At 40.8% G+C, this 17,226-nt stretch overlaps 1 protein-coding gene and 1 long non-coding RNA gene across 2 annotated transcripts in view; one reads left to right on the forward strand and one right to left on the reverse strand.

The window, feature by feature from the left end:
- The window catches only part of LOC310770563, a 285,355-nt gene that overhangs the window by 16,189 nt on the left and 251,940 nt on the right, over positions 1 to 17,226 (forward strand). The window lies entirely within an intron of this gene.
- GUCY1B1 (guanylate cyclase 1 soluble subunit beta 1) overlaps positions 9,095 to 17,226 on the reverse strand; it is a 43,053-nt gene continuing 34,921 nt past the window's right edge. Inside the window, exons 10-14 of the mRNA XM_083631194.1 lie at positions 15,435 to 15,672; positions 13,908 to 14,048; positions 13,034 to 13,188; positions 12,212 to 12,338; positions 9,095 to 11,054 (exon numbers count right to left, since the gene is read on the reverse strand). Coding sequence (XP_083487320.1) covers positions 11,031 to 11,054; positions 12,212 to 12,338; positions 13,034 to 13,188; positions 13,908 to 14,048; positions 15,435 to 15,672 — 685 coding nt within the window. The 3' untranslated portion in view covers positions 9,095 to 11,030. The remainder of the gene's footprint in view (positions 11,055 to 12,211; positions 12,339 to 13,033; positions 13,189 to 13,907; positions 14,049 to 15,434; positions 15,673 to 17,226) is intronic.

The raw sequence follows: 17,226 nt of genomic DNA on the forward strand, positions 1-17,226 counted from the left end.
GTTTCCCACTAAATCACTCTGTCACTGCTAAATGCTATGTGCTCATGCTTCCATAGAGATACAGGACCTCAGGCACCTCCACTTGCTGCCTTTTTCTCCTCCTGCCTTTCCTTAGAAGCCTTATATTGAGTCAGACCTTTTGTCCATATAACTCAGTATTGTCCACACTGGCGGCTGCAGCTCTCTCCAGGGATTCAGGCAGAAGCTGTTCCTAGCTCTACCTGGAGATACCAGGGATTGGACCTGGGTCCTTCTGCATGCAAAGCAGGTGTTCTACTCTGAAAGAAAGTCCTTCCATATTTTAGAGTTGCATTGCAGCATTATAGCCAGCTTCAGAATGCTTCAGTTTTCCCATTCCGCCTTGCACTGCAGACAGCAAATCCTTGAAAAGCTTCCTAAAGAGATTTGCTAGATATATGGAAGATAGTGGCATGGTCACAGGCCTTCCAAGTCAAAGGGTATTGCTTCATAGCAGGTTTCAGCTCTAGAACCAGACCTCAACAATTTTAGGAAATTAATCTCTGAAGCAAGTGAATAATATAAAGTAGAAACTATAGACATTATAAAAATAGTAATACTTTAATCAAAGGTTTAAAAAAGGGACATGACTGCAACATTTCACATAACGCAAAAACCCTTTTGTTAGAGAGAATTTAAAATATATTGTTATAGACAGCCAACTCACCCACACCCCAACAGGGAAATATATAGCTGAGGGGAAGAATTAGGAGAATCCCTAATTGCAATTTATGACCAGCAGATGTCCTACTTAGCTTTCTCTCTTTCCAGAATAAAATGAGATCTTTTCAGGTAAAGAATGATCTTTAAAACACACAATACCCATAGGTACTTTTTTGTGCTCACTACTGACACTGCAGTCCAGTGAAGCCACGTTTATGGTGTTCAGTAAGATCAGGTGAGCTGTGAGCCTTCTTAGTCTGATGTCCTGGTGCTCACTGTCAAGGGGCCTGGTCTCCCTCCATATAGTTCTTAATTTTAAGTTGCACTTGGGCCAAATAAATGACTTATTCAAATAGAGGACTGTCCTCCAACAGCCCTTCAAATCAAGGCTCAACTCTGTAAAGTAGGACCCAACACACCCTATGCGCAATGTGGCCCATGTTACTCAGATATATGTATTTTTGCCATTCTCTGCTTTCACTGAGAGAAAAGTGACGGTGTAAATGGTAGCAGAATTGTTATTTTGCAATCACTTTTTCTTCAAAGAAATATCAGTGCATGATGCAGTGGACTCAATGTGTTTATATGGCCTAAATGTCCTTGCTTGTGATGACAGATATTGCCAACTCAACCCTGAGGTAACTCTGAAACTTACTAGCTTAAACAAACTGCATTACTAGTATTTTGTTCCACAGACACAATATCAAACTGACAGTGTATGAAGATTCACAGGGGACATACCGTAACTGTATACACAAAGTCCAAACAAAACTGCCCAAGGTGCCTAAACTGAACTGAGGATGTCCATTCATGTGTTGTCTCATTGTTGCCGTCTCCTTTTTCCCATCCTGTGGCTCTGACATTTTATTTTAGCATTGTATTTAGTGCTCAGCATTTGTAAGGACATGAACGCACACACACCTCTTCCACCCCCCAGACTGCATTAATCTTTGGGGTAAGCAAAATCAAAGAACTTCCAGGAATGCCTGGGCGTGCTTTAAAGACAATGTGGCTGAGGGTTCCCACACCCACACCCGCCTGCCAGAAGGCTTTAATTCAGTAGTAGAGTATCTGTTCTGCATGCAAAAGGGCCCTAGGTTTAAAACCCACTGTCTTCTGAAAGAGCTAGGGAAGACTCTTACCTGAAATCCTGGAGGGTCTCCACCAATCTGTGTAGACAATGCTGAGCTAGAAGGACCAATAGTATCAAGCTATATAGCCCTGTTCCCATGCAGAATTTTATCCTTAATTACAAAAGGTATGCCTCAGGGAGCAGCTGAAGTAGTGATACAGCTTTTTTCTGTTAAAAAGTATCAGGGAACTGCCATCAGCGCCGGAGGGAGAGAGCAAAATCCAGAGGGATTCCAGAGAGCATCCCGGGATTGGGAGAGGCAGCCCATCTTCTGGGGAAGAGAATCAGCGTAGCACCAGTGGAGAAGGGGGGCAGATGGGGGAAGCGGCGAGGCGGTCCCATGACTCCTTGCCAGGGACCAGCGGGGAGAGTAGGGGTCCTCCGCTGCCTACGCCCTCCTTGCGCAGAAGGCTTTCACGCAGAGAGAGTAGGAGGAGACTAGGCGTTAAAGAACTTCTTTGCTGGAAGAAGTTTAAGAAACGCCCACTGACGGATTCTGCCAGCGATTGAGACAGCCACGGGTGAGTGGCTGTCCGGACAGAAAAGGTTCACTCAGGCAACCCAGCCAGGTGTTTGCACCGCCTTACGCACGAGCAACCCCTAGAACCATTACAAAAAGGAAAAACAAATCCCCCAACCACCTCATCTTCGAGAACAGGCACACCTTCACTTGAAAGTTCTTCAATTCCTCCTCTCCCACAAAAAATAAATATTATTTCACAGAGTGGGTGTGGGTGTGTATCTGGCCCAGCTTGAGTTGTAATACTTTTAAAACTTATTAACATTTGATCCAAACAATAAAAGTGGCATCTTGCTCTGGGCTCTAAAAGACACATTTCTTCTGAATAGCCAGATGCATAGGGACCTGGGGCAGGAGAAAGGTATGTGCATGCATGTGCACACACCTGGATTCAGCTATCATATTTCACTATCAATTGAAACACTCAGGTGAGCAGAAATGGGTACAGTATGCTGACCAAATGATAAGGCGCTTCCATTTCCATCTCACCTAAACTCAGTTTACATATCTACACCTTTCTTTGTGTATCCTCACCATTTGATGGACATCTTGCTAATTCTGAACATCTTTCCTGTCGTGATATTTGTTTGAAATACTGAAGTTTCAAAATACTTCCATGATTCAGGTTTCACTGGAACACTTTTTAAGAGTGTTAGGTAATACTTATAGGAACACATTTTCTTGAGAACGGTTGACATTTTTAATTGCTTGGATTTGGATCCTAATTTTTATTATCCATTTAGAATACCAAGCGTTATATCACATTACTTGCTGGAAACCACATACACACAAAGGCTGGGTGGAGGGGGAAGAAAGAAACAGCTGTTTCCCCAAACTTACAGATATGTAAAACATGGTGTATTTTATTGATATCACAACCATCAGTCCTCTTCATTTTGATCTGTGTTGATGAGTATCTACCAAAATGCATGCAGCTGCTAAAGGGAGCTGTTTTAAAGCAACATTTCTTCAGTCTCAATAATACCATGTCACATTAAATTTAAGAAGGCATTTCTTTAAAAAGTTAAAGCCTGGGTTATTAATGCTGTGTAAATATTGTTGCAGCTGTAGACATATTGCCTTCAGCAGTGGAAGCAACTACTGATAACCTTATATTTGTTTGCGCAATTTGTCCAGCCTAGTGGCCCTAACTACCACTTTCATTTAAGAAAACCATTTTTATACTGAATTCCAAAATCATTGGGCAACAAAAGAGGCCCAAGACACGAGACTATCTTGTGATTAATTTCAAGAAGCATAAGGACTTTGTTCAATACCACCAACTGTACAAGGGACTCTGGAGATGGCACCACTCCTCAAAGTGAACATGGTCCATTTGCTGTACCTAGGTACCATTTTTGCTGTGATCTTCCCAAATACTGTAGATATTTCCTTGTACCCTGCTGTTTCTCCATGGATCTCTACGATGTTTCCAGGTACATGCAAACCTGTCAAACCCACATAGCTGCAAAGACAGAATTGAATCAAGAACATACAAGGCTATCTTATTTTGGTCTAGCTAACTCTACACCGTTATAAGCCACCCCAATCTCTGAGTGGTGCAAGATTCCAGGAGTTGCAGATGCACTTCAACCCAGGGTCTGTGTTTCCTTTTGGACAATGAGGCACAGTGGAGACTGTGGTGTCTTTATGATTTATTTACACATATACACAACCTAAGTCTACCATGGAGGGATCTCCAGCATTACATTCCAAGAGACTTTGGCTTCCCCCACAGCCATAGCATTGGATTCAAAACAGACATGAGCATCCTACTTTTTGACTCTCTCTCCAGCCCCCTGCTTAGTAACTCTGCTGCCATTCTGAACTCTAATGTTTTCCAAAACACTGGCATTGTCTTTTAAACTAAACCCTCAAGTTGAGGGAGGGACAAAACCCACTCATTTGCAAATGAGATTTGTTTTGATCCTTTGAGTCGCCTAAACAGCTCATCCCCAGGCTATCACTTCAAAATAAAATTATTTTACTTAATTAGCTTTTACACTTGGCTCAGTTAAAGGATTAACAAGGTCTAGCACAGGCTTAGATACACACTGGCTCTGGCTTAAATACACATGAGTCTAGGTATCACCTCCAAGCAAATTAGCTTTCACACCCCAAACCTTAATTAAATTCTAGCACCCATAAGGCTATAACTATGCTGACTGGAAGTAGCCCTCCAGGGTTTCATGAATGAGCCTTTCCCACTCCTGCCATAAATTACCAGACACGGAACTAAACCTCTATCCAAAGCACCTACATCCCCTTCAAGAGGATTAGGTAAAAGTAAAGGACTCCTGGATGGTTAAGTCCAGTCAAAAGCAGCTATGGGGTGCGGCACTTGTCTCGCTTTTCAGGCCAAGGGAGCCGGCATTTGTCCACAGACAGCTTTCCAGGTCATGTGGCCAGCATGACTAAACCATTACTGGTGCACGGAGGACAGTGACAAGTGCCAGAGCACACAGAAACACTGTTTACCTTCCCGCCGCAGCGGTACCTATCTACTCACACAGATATGCTTTTGAACTGCTAGGTTGGCAGAAGCTGGGACAGAGCAACAGGAGCTCACCCTGTCGTGAGGATTTGAACCACTGACCTTCCAATCGGCAAGCCCAAGAGACTCAGTGGTTTAGACCACAGTGCCACCCACTTTACCTTTATTTGAGGATTATTATTATTCCATCCATATATTTTCCATTACTTTCTCCTGAAGGAGCACAACATAATGATGGCATGTAGGATGTGTGACTTATTTTAAACTAGTAAGTGGTCTGGCTTTGCTGTTTTTCAGCTGAACAATTAGTTCTTTGAAATCCTTAAGGACCGAAGTGAAACATCATGACAGCCTACAGCACTTGTACAACAGTTAGCCAGTGGTGTACACTGCCACCTCTTGAAATGTAACAGCACGGCCTGTGACTTTCTGCCATAGTTTAGCTAACTCAAAAAGTCACACAAACATAACCAGTGATCAATGGAGCTTTCTGTTTACTGATCAGTTAAAATTAACAGATTGGGATCCAAAGGCCAGGTTTCCCACAGAAGCTATTTACATACCCTGAAATGTTGCTCCTGAAAGTCAGGGTAACTCCAAGAGTGGCATCAAGTGCAAGTCAGAAACAAAGATCAAAAAAGTCCCTGTATGCATGCAGATGCTATAGGTGCACACAGGGGCTGTTGGGAAATATGCAGGAAGGCTTCAGTCTAGTAAAGGTAAAGGGACCCCTGACCATTAGGTCCAATTGTGACTGACTCTGGGGTTGCGGCGCTCATCTCGCTTTATTGGCCGAGGGAACCAGTGTACAGCTTCCAGGTCATGTGGCCAGCATGACTAAGCCACTTCTGGCGAACCAGAGCAGCGCACGGAAACGCCGTTTACCTTCCCGCCTGAGCGGTACCTATTTATCTACTTGCACTTGGACATGCTTTCGAACTGCTAGGTTGGCAGGAGCAGGGACCGAGCAATGGGAGCTCACCCCGTCGTGGGGACTCGAACTGCTGACCTTCTGATTGGCAAGTCCTAGGCTCTATGGTTTAACCCACAGCGGAAGGCTTCAGTCTAGTAGATCATCCATTTATTTAAATACTTTCAGGTTTTAAACAAGCCAGTGCACAGTTCTGTTTATATGGATAATTGTCTTTATGACAGTTTGTAATATCAGCACCAAAATCTGAATCACCAGTAAACACCTCACCACTTCAAAATAGTTTAAATTATGTCATGCCAATTCTGAGGTACAAACATTGTACAGCAGAATTGATTATGCAGCAAGAGCACACAGCAGAAGGACACATCAACTAATGGTTAAATACCATAATGACAACTCAAACAGGCCAGCTGAATAAGAGAGAACATGACTTTTACAATAGGTATTGATTCTAGCCGGTCCTCCATTCTAAAATGCCAATATGCTTTGAATAGATTGTCTGCTGGGTCTTTTACTGACTTTTTAAAATCCCGTTAATTATACAATATTATGGCTTCAGGACAATAATATATCCTTCCTTATTTAGAAATGAAACTGAGTTTTTTGTTTTGTTTTGTTTTTGTTTTGGCTTAGCAACCATCTTCATTGCAACTGCCTGATCTCACCTCAGAGTGTGAACTCTGGAACATATGTCTGCATGTGGTTTTTCACAGAACTTCTCGAAAACAATGAGGAAATGACCTTTCAAAAAAAATCAAATATGTTGTGAATTGATATCAGCTATTCTCAGTATCAGGCTTCCCCATACCTCTAAACTTAACTTGCATTTTCATAGCAAGAACCTAATTACTACTGGAAAGTTAGATATGCTCCAATTTAAAAAAAAGTGTTCACAAGTATGCACAAGCTCTCCCCATTTGCTATTATGCATATCCTTTTCTTCCATTCTGTGAAGTGTCTTGTTTTAGCTCAGCACAAAGTCTGTGGAATCCCAGTATCTTGACATGACATCTATTTAAACCCTGTATGTCAGTTATTGTTTTATTTCTAACTTTACAACCCACTCACATTCAGCATTTTCACGTTGGCTATTAATTTATAGACAAGTGGCCACCTGTGAATTTTTACGGAAATGAGGGAAAGACCCATTTCAGTTTTTATAGTGCAAACAACTCAGCCAACTGTACCATTAGGCAGAGCGAGGCAGATTTTGGGGGGTTGAAGGCAGTGGCAGCTTCCCCCTGGCTAGTCCTCCTGAGGTCATCCTCCAGCAACTCTTGTGCTTATGGACTAGTGTCCTGGTAGCAGCAATTCTTACTTGTTGCTGGCCGGAACTGGCTGGCTATCTCACTCAATTGCCTGCTGAAGAACAAGTCATCAAGCAGTGATGAGTTAGTGGTGGTCTTAAGAGGACAGAACTGAGTGTGCAACATGGGCAGCACTGCACAACCTAAGCTACTTGGCTGCCCTTGGATGCGGAGGAGGACGATGTCCCTATCACCACTGTTGAAGATTTAACTGCCACCCTGGGTAGCTTCTATTCCTGGAATGTGGGTGAGGGAGCACAATCTTCTCTTCCTGCAGGAAATGTTCTTGGGGTGCCCCTGCATAAGGCACATACCTTAAGCATATCAGTGGTTGATAGAGAGCCAGTGTGGTATAGTGGTTAAGAGTGGTGGACTCCTAATCTGGTGAACCGGGTTTGATTCGCCGCTTCTCCACATGCAGCTGCCGGGTGACCTTGGGCCAGTCACACTTCTTTGAAGTCTCTCAGCCCCACTCACCTCACAGAGTGTTTGTTGTGAGGGAGGAAGGGAAAGGAGATTGTTAGCCACTTTGAGACTCTTTAGGGTAGTGATAAAGCAGGATATCAAATCCAAACTCTTCTTCTTTATGTGGCAAGGGCAGCATGATTGGTACAAATTGAACTGAGCAGCTCTTATGGGACACCTGACAGCATAATCAGCACTTCAATTTATGCCATGCTACAATGAATCTGATTAACAGTGCATTTCTATATACACGTAGTTCAGAGTTGGCCCCATTGCACTCAAAATGATTTATTTTTAAGCGACTATTCATAGGATTGTACTGTTAGCTCTATTGATAGCATGGTTCAGACTGTTGCATGCAGGAATTTAAAATGAGAGCGCTGACCATCTTTTTTTTTCAAAAGCCATTTAGTGCCCCCAGAAGCATGGTTATAATTAAGAAGTGTGTAATAGATTTGCACCAATGTTAAAGGAACGATGGTGCTGGAAACCTTAAGGCTCTTTGTATCTTGTACCCACCATGATTTGTCTCTAGCAGCTACCATTCCTGTCATTTTAAAGGCTTTGAACTGTTGTTGATAGCAGCTGTTTCTGGCATTAATCAGCTCTGCAGTTCTGATGCAGTATTATAGATTGCAATGCTGGAAGAAAATAAAATATACTGAGCTGGTTTAACTTTTATGGAAATTAATCTTATATGAGTTTCTTTTTTGTTTGCTTGTTTTGCAGGTGTGGAAAATTCTAGTATTTGGTTCTAATAAGGTTTTCCTTTGGAACATAAAGTACAATGAAAATATGGACCTCAGCCAACATAGCACACAAATGTGAACACTCAGGCGTCAGTCCCCTAAGTAAGTGTGTTTGGGGCTGGAACCTAAATGAATAATGCAAAATGAAAAGATGTGTGCTATTACAGTACAAATTTAAGCTCTATTATAAACAGGCTGGCTTTGAAGATTCTACTAAAGTAGCGAGGAGGGAAACCTCCCCTTCCTAGGAGATGCAAAAGTGGTGACAGAGAAAGCAGGGCTCACATACACTTTCTTCTCGCTTAGCAGAGCATCCAAATAGACCCTAAAGCAAATGCAGCATGACATACACTAGCAGGCCCAATCTGGCCTATAAAATTCTTGAGATTTTTTGGGTGCGTGATTCATAGATTTCTGGAAATCAACCATCAAAATCTCAGCTCTATGGTTTGCAATGGAATGCAGCCTACGGATTCAGTGAGTCTGCGATCAAGCCATGGGCTACAACAAGGGTGAATATAACCTTCTTCAGCCTGAGGGCCACATTCACTTCTGTCCAATCTTCTATGCATCATGTGCCAATGGTTGGTGGGGGCAGAGGCAAAAGTGGGAGGAGCAACACATGTAAACATTCACCTTTCTACAGCAGGCTAGCTTCTATGCAAACTCACAAACGCCATCCGAACAAGCAAGAGGCATCACTCAAGGACACATTCCGGCCAGGCAAAAACTCTTCATATGTGAGGCAGGGCCTAAGACTCCCCACCCTTGGATTATGATCTACTTAAATAAGGGAGACTTAATTCAGAAGATAGGGGATAAATTGTATTTATTATACCATTTCCAATATTAACATATGGTTTTCCACAGGGAGAAACCCTTTCAGTGAGAAAAAGCCCATAATTTAAAGACTTTCCTTATACACCTTAACATAAAACATTTATACATATATTTTATGTTGGTTAGATATATATATGTATATAAACTAGAGACTGACAAATTTTATACATTACATTCATATTTATGTATATATACATATATGTACATGTTCATATCTTATAAAGGCATCATCAAAAAATATGAAATGATTTAGGAGTCATTGTATTATTCCTACAATATATCTAAACTGAGCTCATTAGTTCTGACAGGTTTGGAATACAAGATAATCAGAAGTTCATAAAAATACAAGTGCAGCTCACATTTACACGGGTCTATGTAGGCACACATATGATGAACCTGGATAATGAAGGTTCTTTATATAATAATGGACATACTTTTTTTTCAAGCAATAGAACAAGGCTTGATAACTATATCCAAAACATATCTTTCACTTATTGGGAAATACTATAAAATAATACCGTTGCCTCAATTTCACCCAAGAGAGCATTCTGACCAGATCCTGGGGAAAGCAAATTTCAAGGGGAATCTTCAAGAATGCACAGCGGGTTTTGCTACCATGCTAATTGTGGAAATAGGCTTCTTGCATAGTGCACATCTGATCATTCCTGGTGCTCTGCCCAGAGGGACAGGGCAACAGAAAAGACTGTATGGTAGAAAATTCCTAGTGCCTTTGGAGAGTGACTTCGTCCTTTAAAAAGTACAAAGCATGGCATTTTCTTCAATAACAATCTTACTTGTATTCTTGGATACTTTTGTGGGGAGGAACAGCTATTTGCCTAATCCATGCTTTGTAGCCTAACCATGCTGTGCATTCAGGGTAATTTTGCACATGCCTATACTGTATATGTCACATGGGACACTCTTTGCCAATGCCTCTGTATGGGCCTTGCAAGAAGCAGAATGACAGAGACCTGTGACTTATTATAGGTCTCCTAATTTCAGAATAAACTTCTGAATTTCAGAATAAAGCCCCCCAAATTCTTCATTATTATGGACCTCAAGGTTGGGTATCCAATTTTTTCTTTGAAATGTCCCCTGGTCTAAAAAGTAATAATATCATTATGCATTATATTAAAAGTTGTCCAACAACCTATTATGCAAGTATGCATGAATCATCTTTACCCCCAGAATTCAGTAGGAGAAATAGGAGAGAACACAATTAGATTTAGAACAGAAATTGACTCACATTTCCTACTATAACATAATATTAAACAACCTACCCTTCTCTTCCATGTACAAAATGCGTATGTTGCATCAGCAGACAGTCAATACATAGCAAAAGAGCAACCACCAGCGTACTGAAGCTACCTTCTAGAACAAACTGCAATATTTCACAATAGCAGATTGGAGGAAAGCAGATGGATTAGTATAAACTTTACAACAAGATGCCAAATCACGGCTATAAAAATATCAGTTCTCTGAGCTCATGATGCTTGCTATCAATTGGAATTTTTTCCCTCGCAGAAACAGTTTGAGTTACAGCATCATAAAGATCGTGGTGATTAGTCACTAAAGATGTAGATGAGAAGCATATGTGTGAAGCACTATATCCCTTATGGCATGTGAAAAAGTTTGTGTTAGATAAAGAATGGGAGACCAAAGACATTGAGATACACAGACCCACAGAAGACCTACTACAATATCAAAAGGGGAGTGACCAAAGAGCAGCACGGTGGGAGGGGGGGCAGAGGAGCTTAGTGAAAATGTTATTGCTTGGCACAGTTCGGATGAACAAACAGAAGAGACACAAATGTAGCAACAGCAGTCACATCTAATTACAAACAGGCTGTATTAGTGGCAGGACACAGTGTTCCACTCTGTTCTTTGTCCTCTTGCATTTCGCCTGGCTCAGTTAGCATCATGCGTTACATCCTTGAAGGCATGCGAGAAAAGTTTGAAAAGGAAACAGTTGAGCTTGTGGTAATAATGTGTGGTAAGTTAAGATACATTCTCACATGGGTGCAACAAATTAAAACGGTGTTTGAGGAAGCACATACTTTATGTATCTTGGTAGTGACACTAACCCATATTTAACCATGGGAGTTACTCTCAAGTGCACTTGATAGTTTAAATTCCTATAAAATAAGAAAATACCTCCAATTGCCTTGTAGAACCTGGAACATTCCACAATATCCCATGTAATGCAATTCAGTATTGATGTTTGAGAAAATTCCCATTTTAAAACGGGACTCTGCTGCTGTCATATGCCAGCAATAAGACAGCAATAGGCCCAATTCAGGCAGGTTCTCTGGGAGCTGGTGTAGTGAAGGGTCATTTTATTCATGCCACCCCCTTCTTTTGTCTTGGATGGCATGAGCGTTAGGGATGGAGCACTGGCTGTGCAGCTTCATCAAGCCCTCATCCCAGCAAGCCAAGGGTTAGGACTGCACCCTAAAGCAATTAGTTAGCTACTTCTGCTAGCAGTTCACAATCTGTTAGAATATAAATCTATTGCTCTATAGTAAAGCCTGCTCAATTAGGATGCCATAATTACTATGCACTTTACCACTTTAAAGCAATTTATTTGGAGTGAAGAGTTTTCAACTTTAGAGCTTCAGCAAATAGTGGCTTTCAATTTTATGTAAGACTAAATTGCAAATATGTTTTGGTAAAATCAATCCGTTTCTGAAAACAAATACTAAGGGGATGTTGTGTGCATATTACAGGTGACTGACAGCAATATCATTTTAAATGAAGAGGTTAGAAATTTCTGCTACTCCTAGGCACAGACATTGCATAATACCAGTTCCAGCAAAGTAGGACATAGAAAGTGTGTGAGATTAAAATTTAAAGACTTAGCGCTCTCTTGTTGACTTTTTGAAGCAGAAAGCCTGATTTCTAACAAATGCATAAACACCAGGGACAAATTAATATATTGTCAAGAAATATATTAATGGGTTTAAAAAAGAAGGTTAATTTCTTCGAGGGAACATTGAATTTTGCAAGAAAAACAATGTCTGTCATGAGTCTGACTGTTCATACATAGTCTGTGCATCTTCTTTTTAAAAGCACTTTTTGATTAGTCATACCTCTGTCTCTGTGCACTTTCTGGACAAAAACCAAACTTGCATTGGTTCTTTTTTACCCTTCATGGAAACGGGACCTCTGTGTTCCAGATGGAATTGTGGGTCTGAATTTTCAGGAGCCATTAGACACCTGCAAATAAAAAGAGATATAACTAAATGATTAATTGCAAAATACACTTTCATGAAGTGCTTTCAGGCCAAGACTTGCAATACACTAAAGATGTCAGAATACGTCTTAAAGAGACTATAACACCCAGAGTATCTGAAGGTGATTGTCTTTCTCCATATGGAATAATTGCTCACACTAACAATGCAACTGTAACCCCCTGATCTTTGCAGCTGGAGGGTTTTAGGATTTGGAAGAGCTGACCTTCTTATGATCTCTGATGACAGGGGAGAGCTCCATCGCTATGGAGGTCCTCATTGTACCCAGTCAGATAGGAAGCCTCCAGCAGCATTTTTCCTGCTTGTGGTAGCCTTTGGGAAGGCCTAAAGTGCCAGCAATTTTGTATCTGCCAGATCCAAAGTTTTATGGATCTACCAAAGGTCATAATTTATGTACCTCTCAAGTGTGGCAGCCTGGAGTTGGTACAGCAAAAAACAAAAATCTCCCACCCTGTCAGATATACTCTCTCCACTCTGTCTGACTGTTCCCCAGCCAGGGGTTAGAACTGCTCTGTGATGCAGGTAAGTATTGGCAGTGTGCCCCCCCAAAAAAACCAGCTGATATAAGGTGGTTATGAAAAATGAAAAAGTGAGCCCATTGTTCTAAGAAAGCTGTTTTCTGGATATTGCTATAAGCCATCTGTACACTCAATTTCTCACCTGTAGGTATATTCAGAGACATTGATTCTTCCTTTCTCTCCAGTGGTTTCTGTTCTGCTTGTTAGATTAACGGTGTTTCCAAAAAGACAGTAACGGGGCATCCTTTGGCCAATGACACCTGTGACTACTTCTCCTGTGTGGATGCCTATTGTTATCTTTTAAAATGAACAAAAATATAGATGAACAGTAACAATAATAAAAAGATGTTACCAAGTTGTTTGAAGTGAAATTGCATTGCATTGCAATTTTGCATTTGCACAATAAACAATTACATAACTAGTGGGTAGAAGGCTTAGCATTTGTGGGGAGATAAATTTAGCCATTGCACAACTACTTTTAAATTGTTTTACTGATAATTTTAATATTTCTGTAAACGACTTAGAAGCTTCACTACTTCGTTAAAAAAAAAAAACAAACGAAGCCACTACCTGAGTGCTTGTTAAGCAAAAGAGCTTCCAAAAGACAGAGTTATCCTACAAGAGGATGGAACAATGTTGCTGTATTATCTCAACCGACTTTCTCCTAATGTCACCTTCATCTGTCCCAAGCACCAGTCTTGAGGGAAGGAACAACCTAACAATCTCAGCATGATCCAGACCACCAATCTCAATGCACACTATCAAGGGGAAGGGGAAGCGCTGATGAGAATCTTGGGAAGAAATACGGAGTAATTCTCACATGGAAGTATATTTAGTTTGGTGGTATTCCTCAACCATTCTCTATTGCATTCTGCATCAATGCCCAATACTGGTCTTGTACGATCTTGCCCCATGGTTTCTAGGCTACACACACCAGTAGCATGGACCAGTAGCATGGCTACACACACCAGTAGCACCAGTAGCATTGGACCAGTAGCATGTTGTCAATTACTAACCTGTACTGACTCTCCATCAACTTGAACCTGTCCGGCGATTTCCATCATATCCAATGCTAAGTGGCAGATAGAACGCGCATGGTGAATGCATGGCTCTGGCAAGCCACTTACTGTCATATACTTGTCGCCAACTGTCTCAACCTAATAAAATGTGAAGTTGGAAGTTATTCCATTTTCTTGGTTACGTGGAAACAGTGTTAATACAAACACTAGCCATACCTTTGAAACAGAAAGGGCCCTTGCACTAGCAGATGGTACAGTTTAAAGGTTGCACAACAAAGGAATCCAACACAACAGTTGCATTAATAAAAGTTTGTTGTGCAATCTGTTGTGCAACCATCTTTCGTATTGTGCTTGTGTTTTCCCTAGTGTATCAATGTTCCAGCAGCACAAGTATACTGCCAAGTAACTTTAACTTAGCGCTCCATTGGATGCAACCCATTGATCTGTGCCCCATCAGAGGATGCTTTCTAAAAGCAACGTATGGTATAAATATAGAAGAATCAGAGAAAAGCAGTGGCGTAGCGTGGGTTGTCAGCACCCGGGGCAAGGCAAGTAATTTGCGCCCCTAACCCGTGGATTTGCGCCCCCTAACCCTAACCCCCAGATGTTGCGCCCAGTGCCGCAGGCCCCCCCTGCACCCCCCCACGCTACGCCACTGGAGAAAAGTACATTATTTTTTAGATAGGTAGCAAGTGTAGAGGCCTAGAAAGGTTAATGAAGAAGGAAAGGAAGGGTGGCACCAAAAAGCAAACAAAAAATGAAACCCAAGCAAAATTTCAGATTGGAAAATAGCATATGATATAACCAACCATGTATTCATTTAGAAGACAATCTTCTTCAGGGACGAGAGTCTTGATCTATCTAACTCGCTATCAGCTAAAACACTTGGAGACTGTTCTAGCTATTGTTGCATCAAACAAACAAAATAAATCAGGGGTGGGGAGAGGCCCAAACAAATTGTGAACAAGTAAACATGCAGGTTCCTGGAGCAAAGACTGTAGTGGCTGCATTCCTCTCCCAGTCCTCCTACTACCACACTATCCAGAAGTAGGCCATGGTTTGGGTTAGCATCTGAACATGGGCTTATGGTTTGTTTCTCAAAACATGAGTAGTAAACAAAGAACAAACCTTGGCTACAGCTGATTTCTTGTCTCAAGTGAGACAAATCATGATTTGGACATGACACTAAGACAAATCACAGCTTAGCCTCAGGTATTTGGATTCAGAAAGAAGCATCAGTAAAGTGTTTTGGAGTCAGGAGCTCACTTTCCCCAATTTCTGTAATCAACATTGATGCAGCTATTTTGTCTTCAGAATAAATTTATTTCAGTGCGATGTTTTCTCTTGCCAAGAATTAAACCATTATTACATCAATGGGAAATTCTAATACTCCATAGAACTGAGCTCAGATAATACACCTCTTTCATAATTTCATCATTACAGGGCTGTTTCTACATTCATTTTCATTTAATGCAGCATTATCTCAAACAAACAAAAAATCAGAAATGAAGCAGTGGTGCTTACCTTATAAACAAAGGGGTTCCTTCGTGAATCAGTCAGGATATCAAATCTTGTGTAAAGGTCATTTAAGAGATTGACAATTTTCATGGCTCCCTCTCCAGAGGCATGTTTACTACAGAAGGCATTAAACCCAACAATGCCACTAAAAAGTATGGTCACATTATCATAGCGCTTTGCTGGCACAGGGCGCTTGTGCCTCAGCTCATTGGCCACAGATGGAGGAAGGACAGAATACAGCAAGCTACATAATGTTGGATAGTAATAGTAAAGAAAGAAAAAGGAAGAGAAAAACATGAGTCATTTTTTTGTGTAATGAGGTTTTCATGTGAAAGCGGATTTTTTACATTTTAGGTTTCCAACAGTCACTTATTAAAAAAATTATTAATGGCAGAAGTAATACTCTTTAAGCACCAGACATTGGTGTGCATTAAAAATGTTCCTAGAATACTGAAAGATAAAATGGGCAAAACTATATAGGTATGAGAAAGCACTGCTAAACTCTTAAGGACATGTGCTTAAATCTCTGTAGTTGAAATTGATGGTACATAAAAATACGTAATGTTCCATGGAATGTGCCCTTAATCTTTCGCAAAGAAGTCACATACTCTAGATTTATCTGGAGAATGGTTGGGGACAGGCAATAGCTTTAAGAAAAATGAAAATGGCCCAACAGAGGCAGAGTTAACCATGTTATATGTATTCATTTCCCTTGTCACCAATGCCTATGGTCAAACAAGCAACAGTGAGATGAATATACACACCCACAAGCACTTCCAGTCTGGATAAATTGATATTTCAGCAGAGATATCCATTATCAGCTAGAGGGTTATATGCTCACATTTTATTATTTACTGTCTCCCCACCACCACCCAAAAAAATTGCAAAGCACAATATTCACAAAAAGCGAAATGTTTCATTCTAAAGACTACACATAAAAGGTACTTAGATTGTATGGTTCAGACTAGATGAGATGCCATTCACACAATTAGGAATTATGTGAATGGCTTTTTAAAAGCAAATTGGAAGTGTGTGGGCCCTGATACTGATCAGAATCCTGACATGCAGCGTTAACCTTTTACCCCTAATAATTGCTAATTGTGTGAATCTTGTTTAGCCCTTAAGTTATGTGCATGCAAATTAAACAAAGATCTCCCGAGCCAGCTTTTTCCTAAGTTTTTATGGTGTCCAGAAATATTTTATTATTCTGAAAGCTCAACTGATTCAGGTTGTGATAGATAGATTATGTGCCAGTAAACAAACATTAGGATCCAAGACATAAAAGCTAATGAGACGTTGAGGGAAAACAGACAGAGGGAAGAAAACAGAGGGAAGAAAGATAATGAATGGAGATAACAATAAAAGGGGATGCTTTCCTTCAAAGACTAGTACATGAAGCCTTCCAGAATGCTTTCATTTTGAGCCCATTGAAATACAGTTTACACAGCTATTCAGTCACTTAATATAGTATTCTGAATGAGTTAATAGGTATTAATTTTCATTTAACTTGTTTGTGTCCTTATTTTCACATACCAGCTCCAATTTGTAATCATATTCAGATTGTCAGAAGGCATAAAACTATTAAAGAGGGTCAGTGACTATGTCAAATGCTCGCTACTGTAAACAGTGATTCCTGGCCTACCTATGACATTCAGAACAGCTTAGAATGTGGACAGCAGCCATTACAATAAAGACCTGCATGCACCTGCTGGAATCTTCTGGTGGCTGCTATCTCTACAATCAGTGTGATATGTGAATCAGCCCCACATCACTGATACCAAGACTGAGAAAGCTATCC

This window comes from Podarcis filfolensis (assembly GCF_964270895.1).
Source record: "Podarcis filfolensis genome assembly, chromosome: 9".
In the NCBI taxonomy this organism is placed as follows: Eukaryota; Metazoa; Chordata; class Lepidosauria; order Squamata; family Lacertidae; genus Podarcis; species Podarcis filfolensis.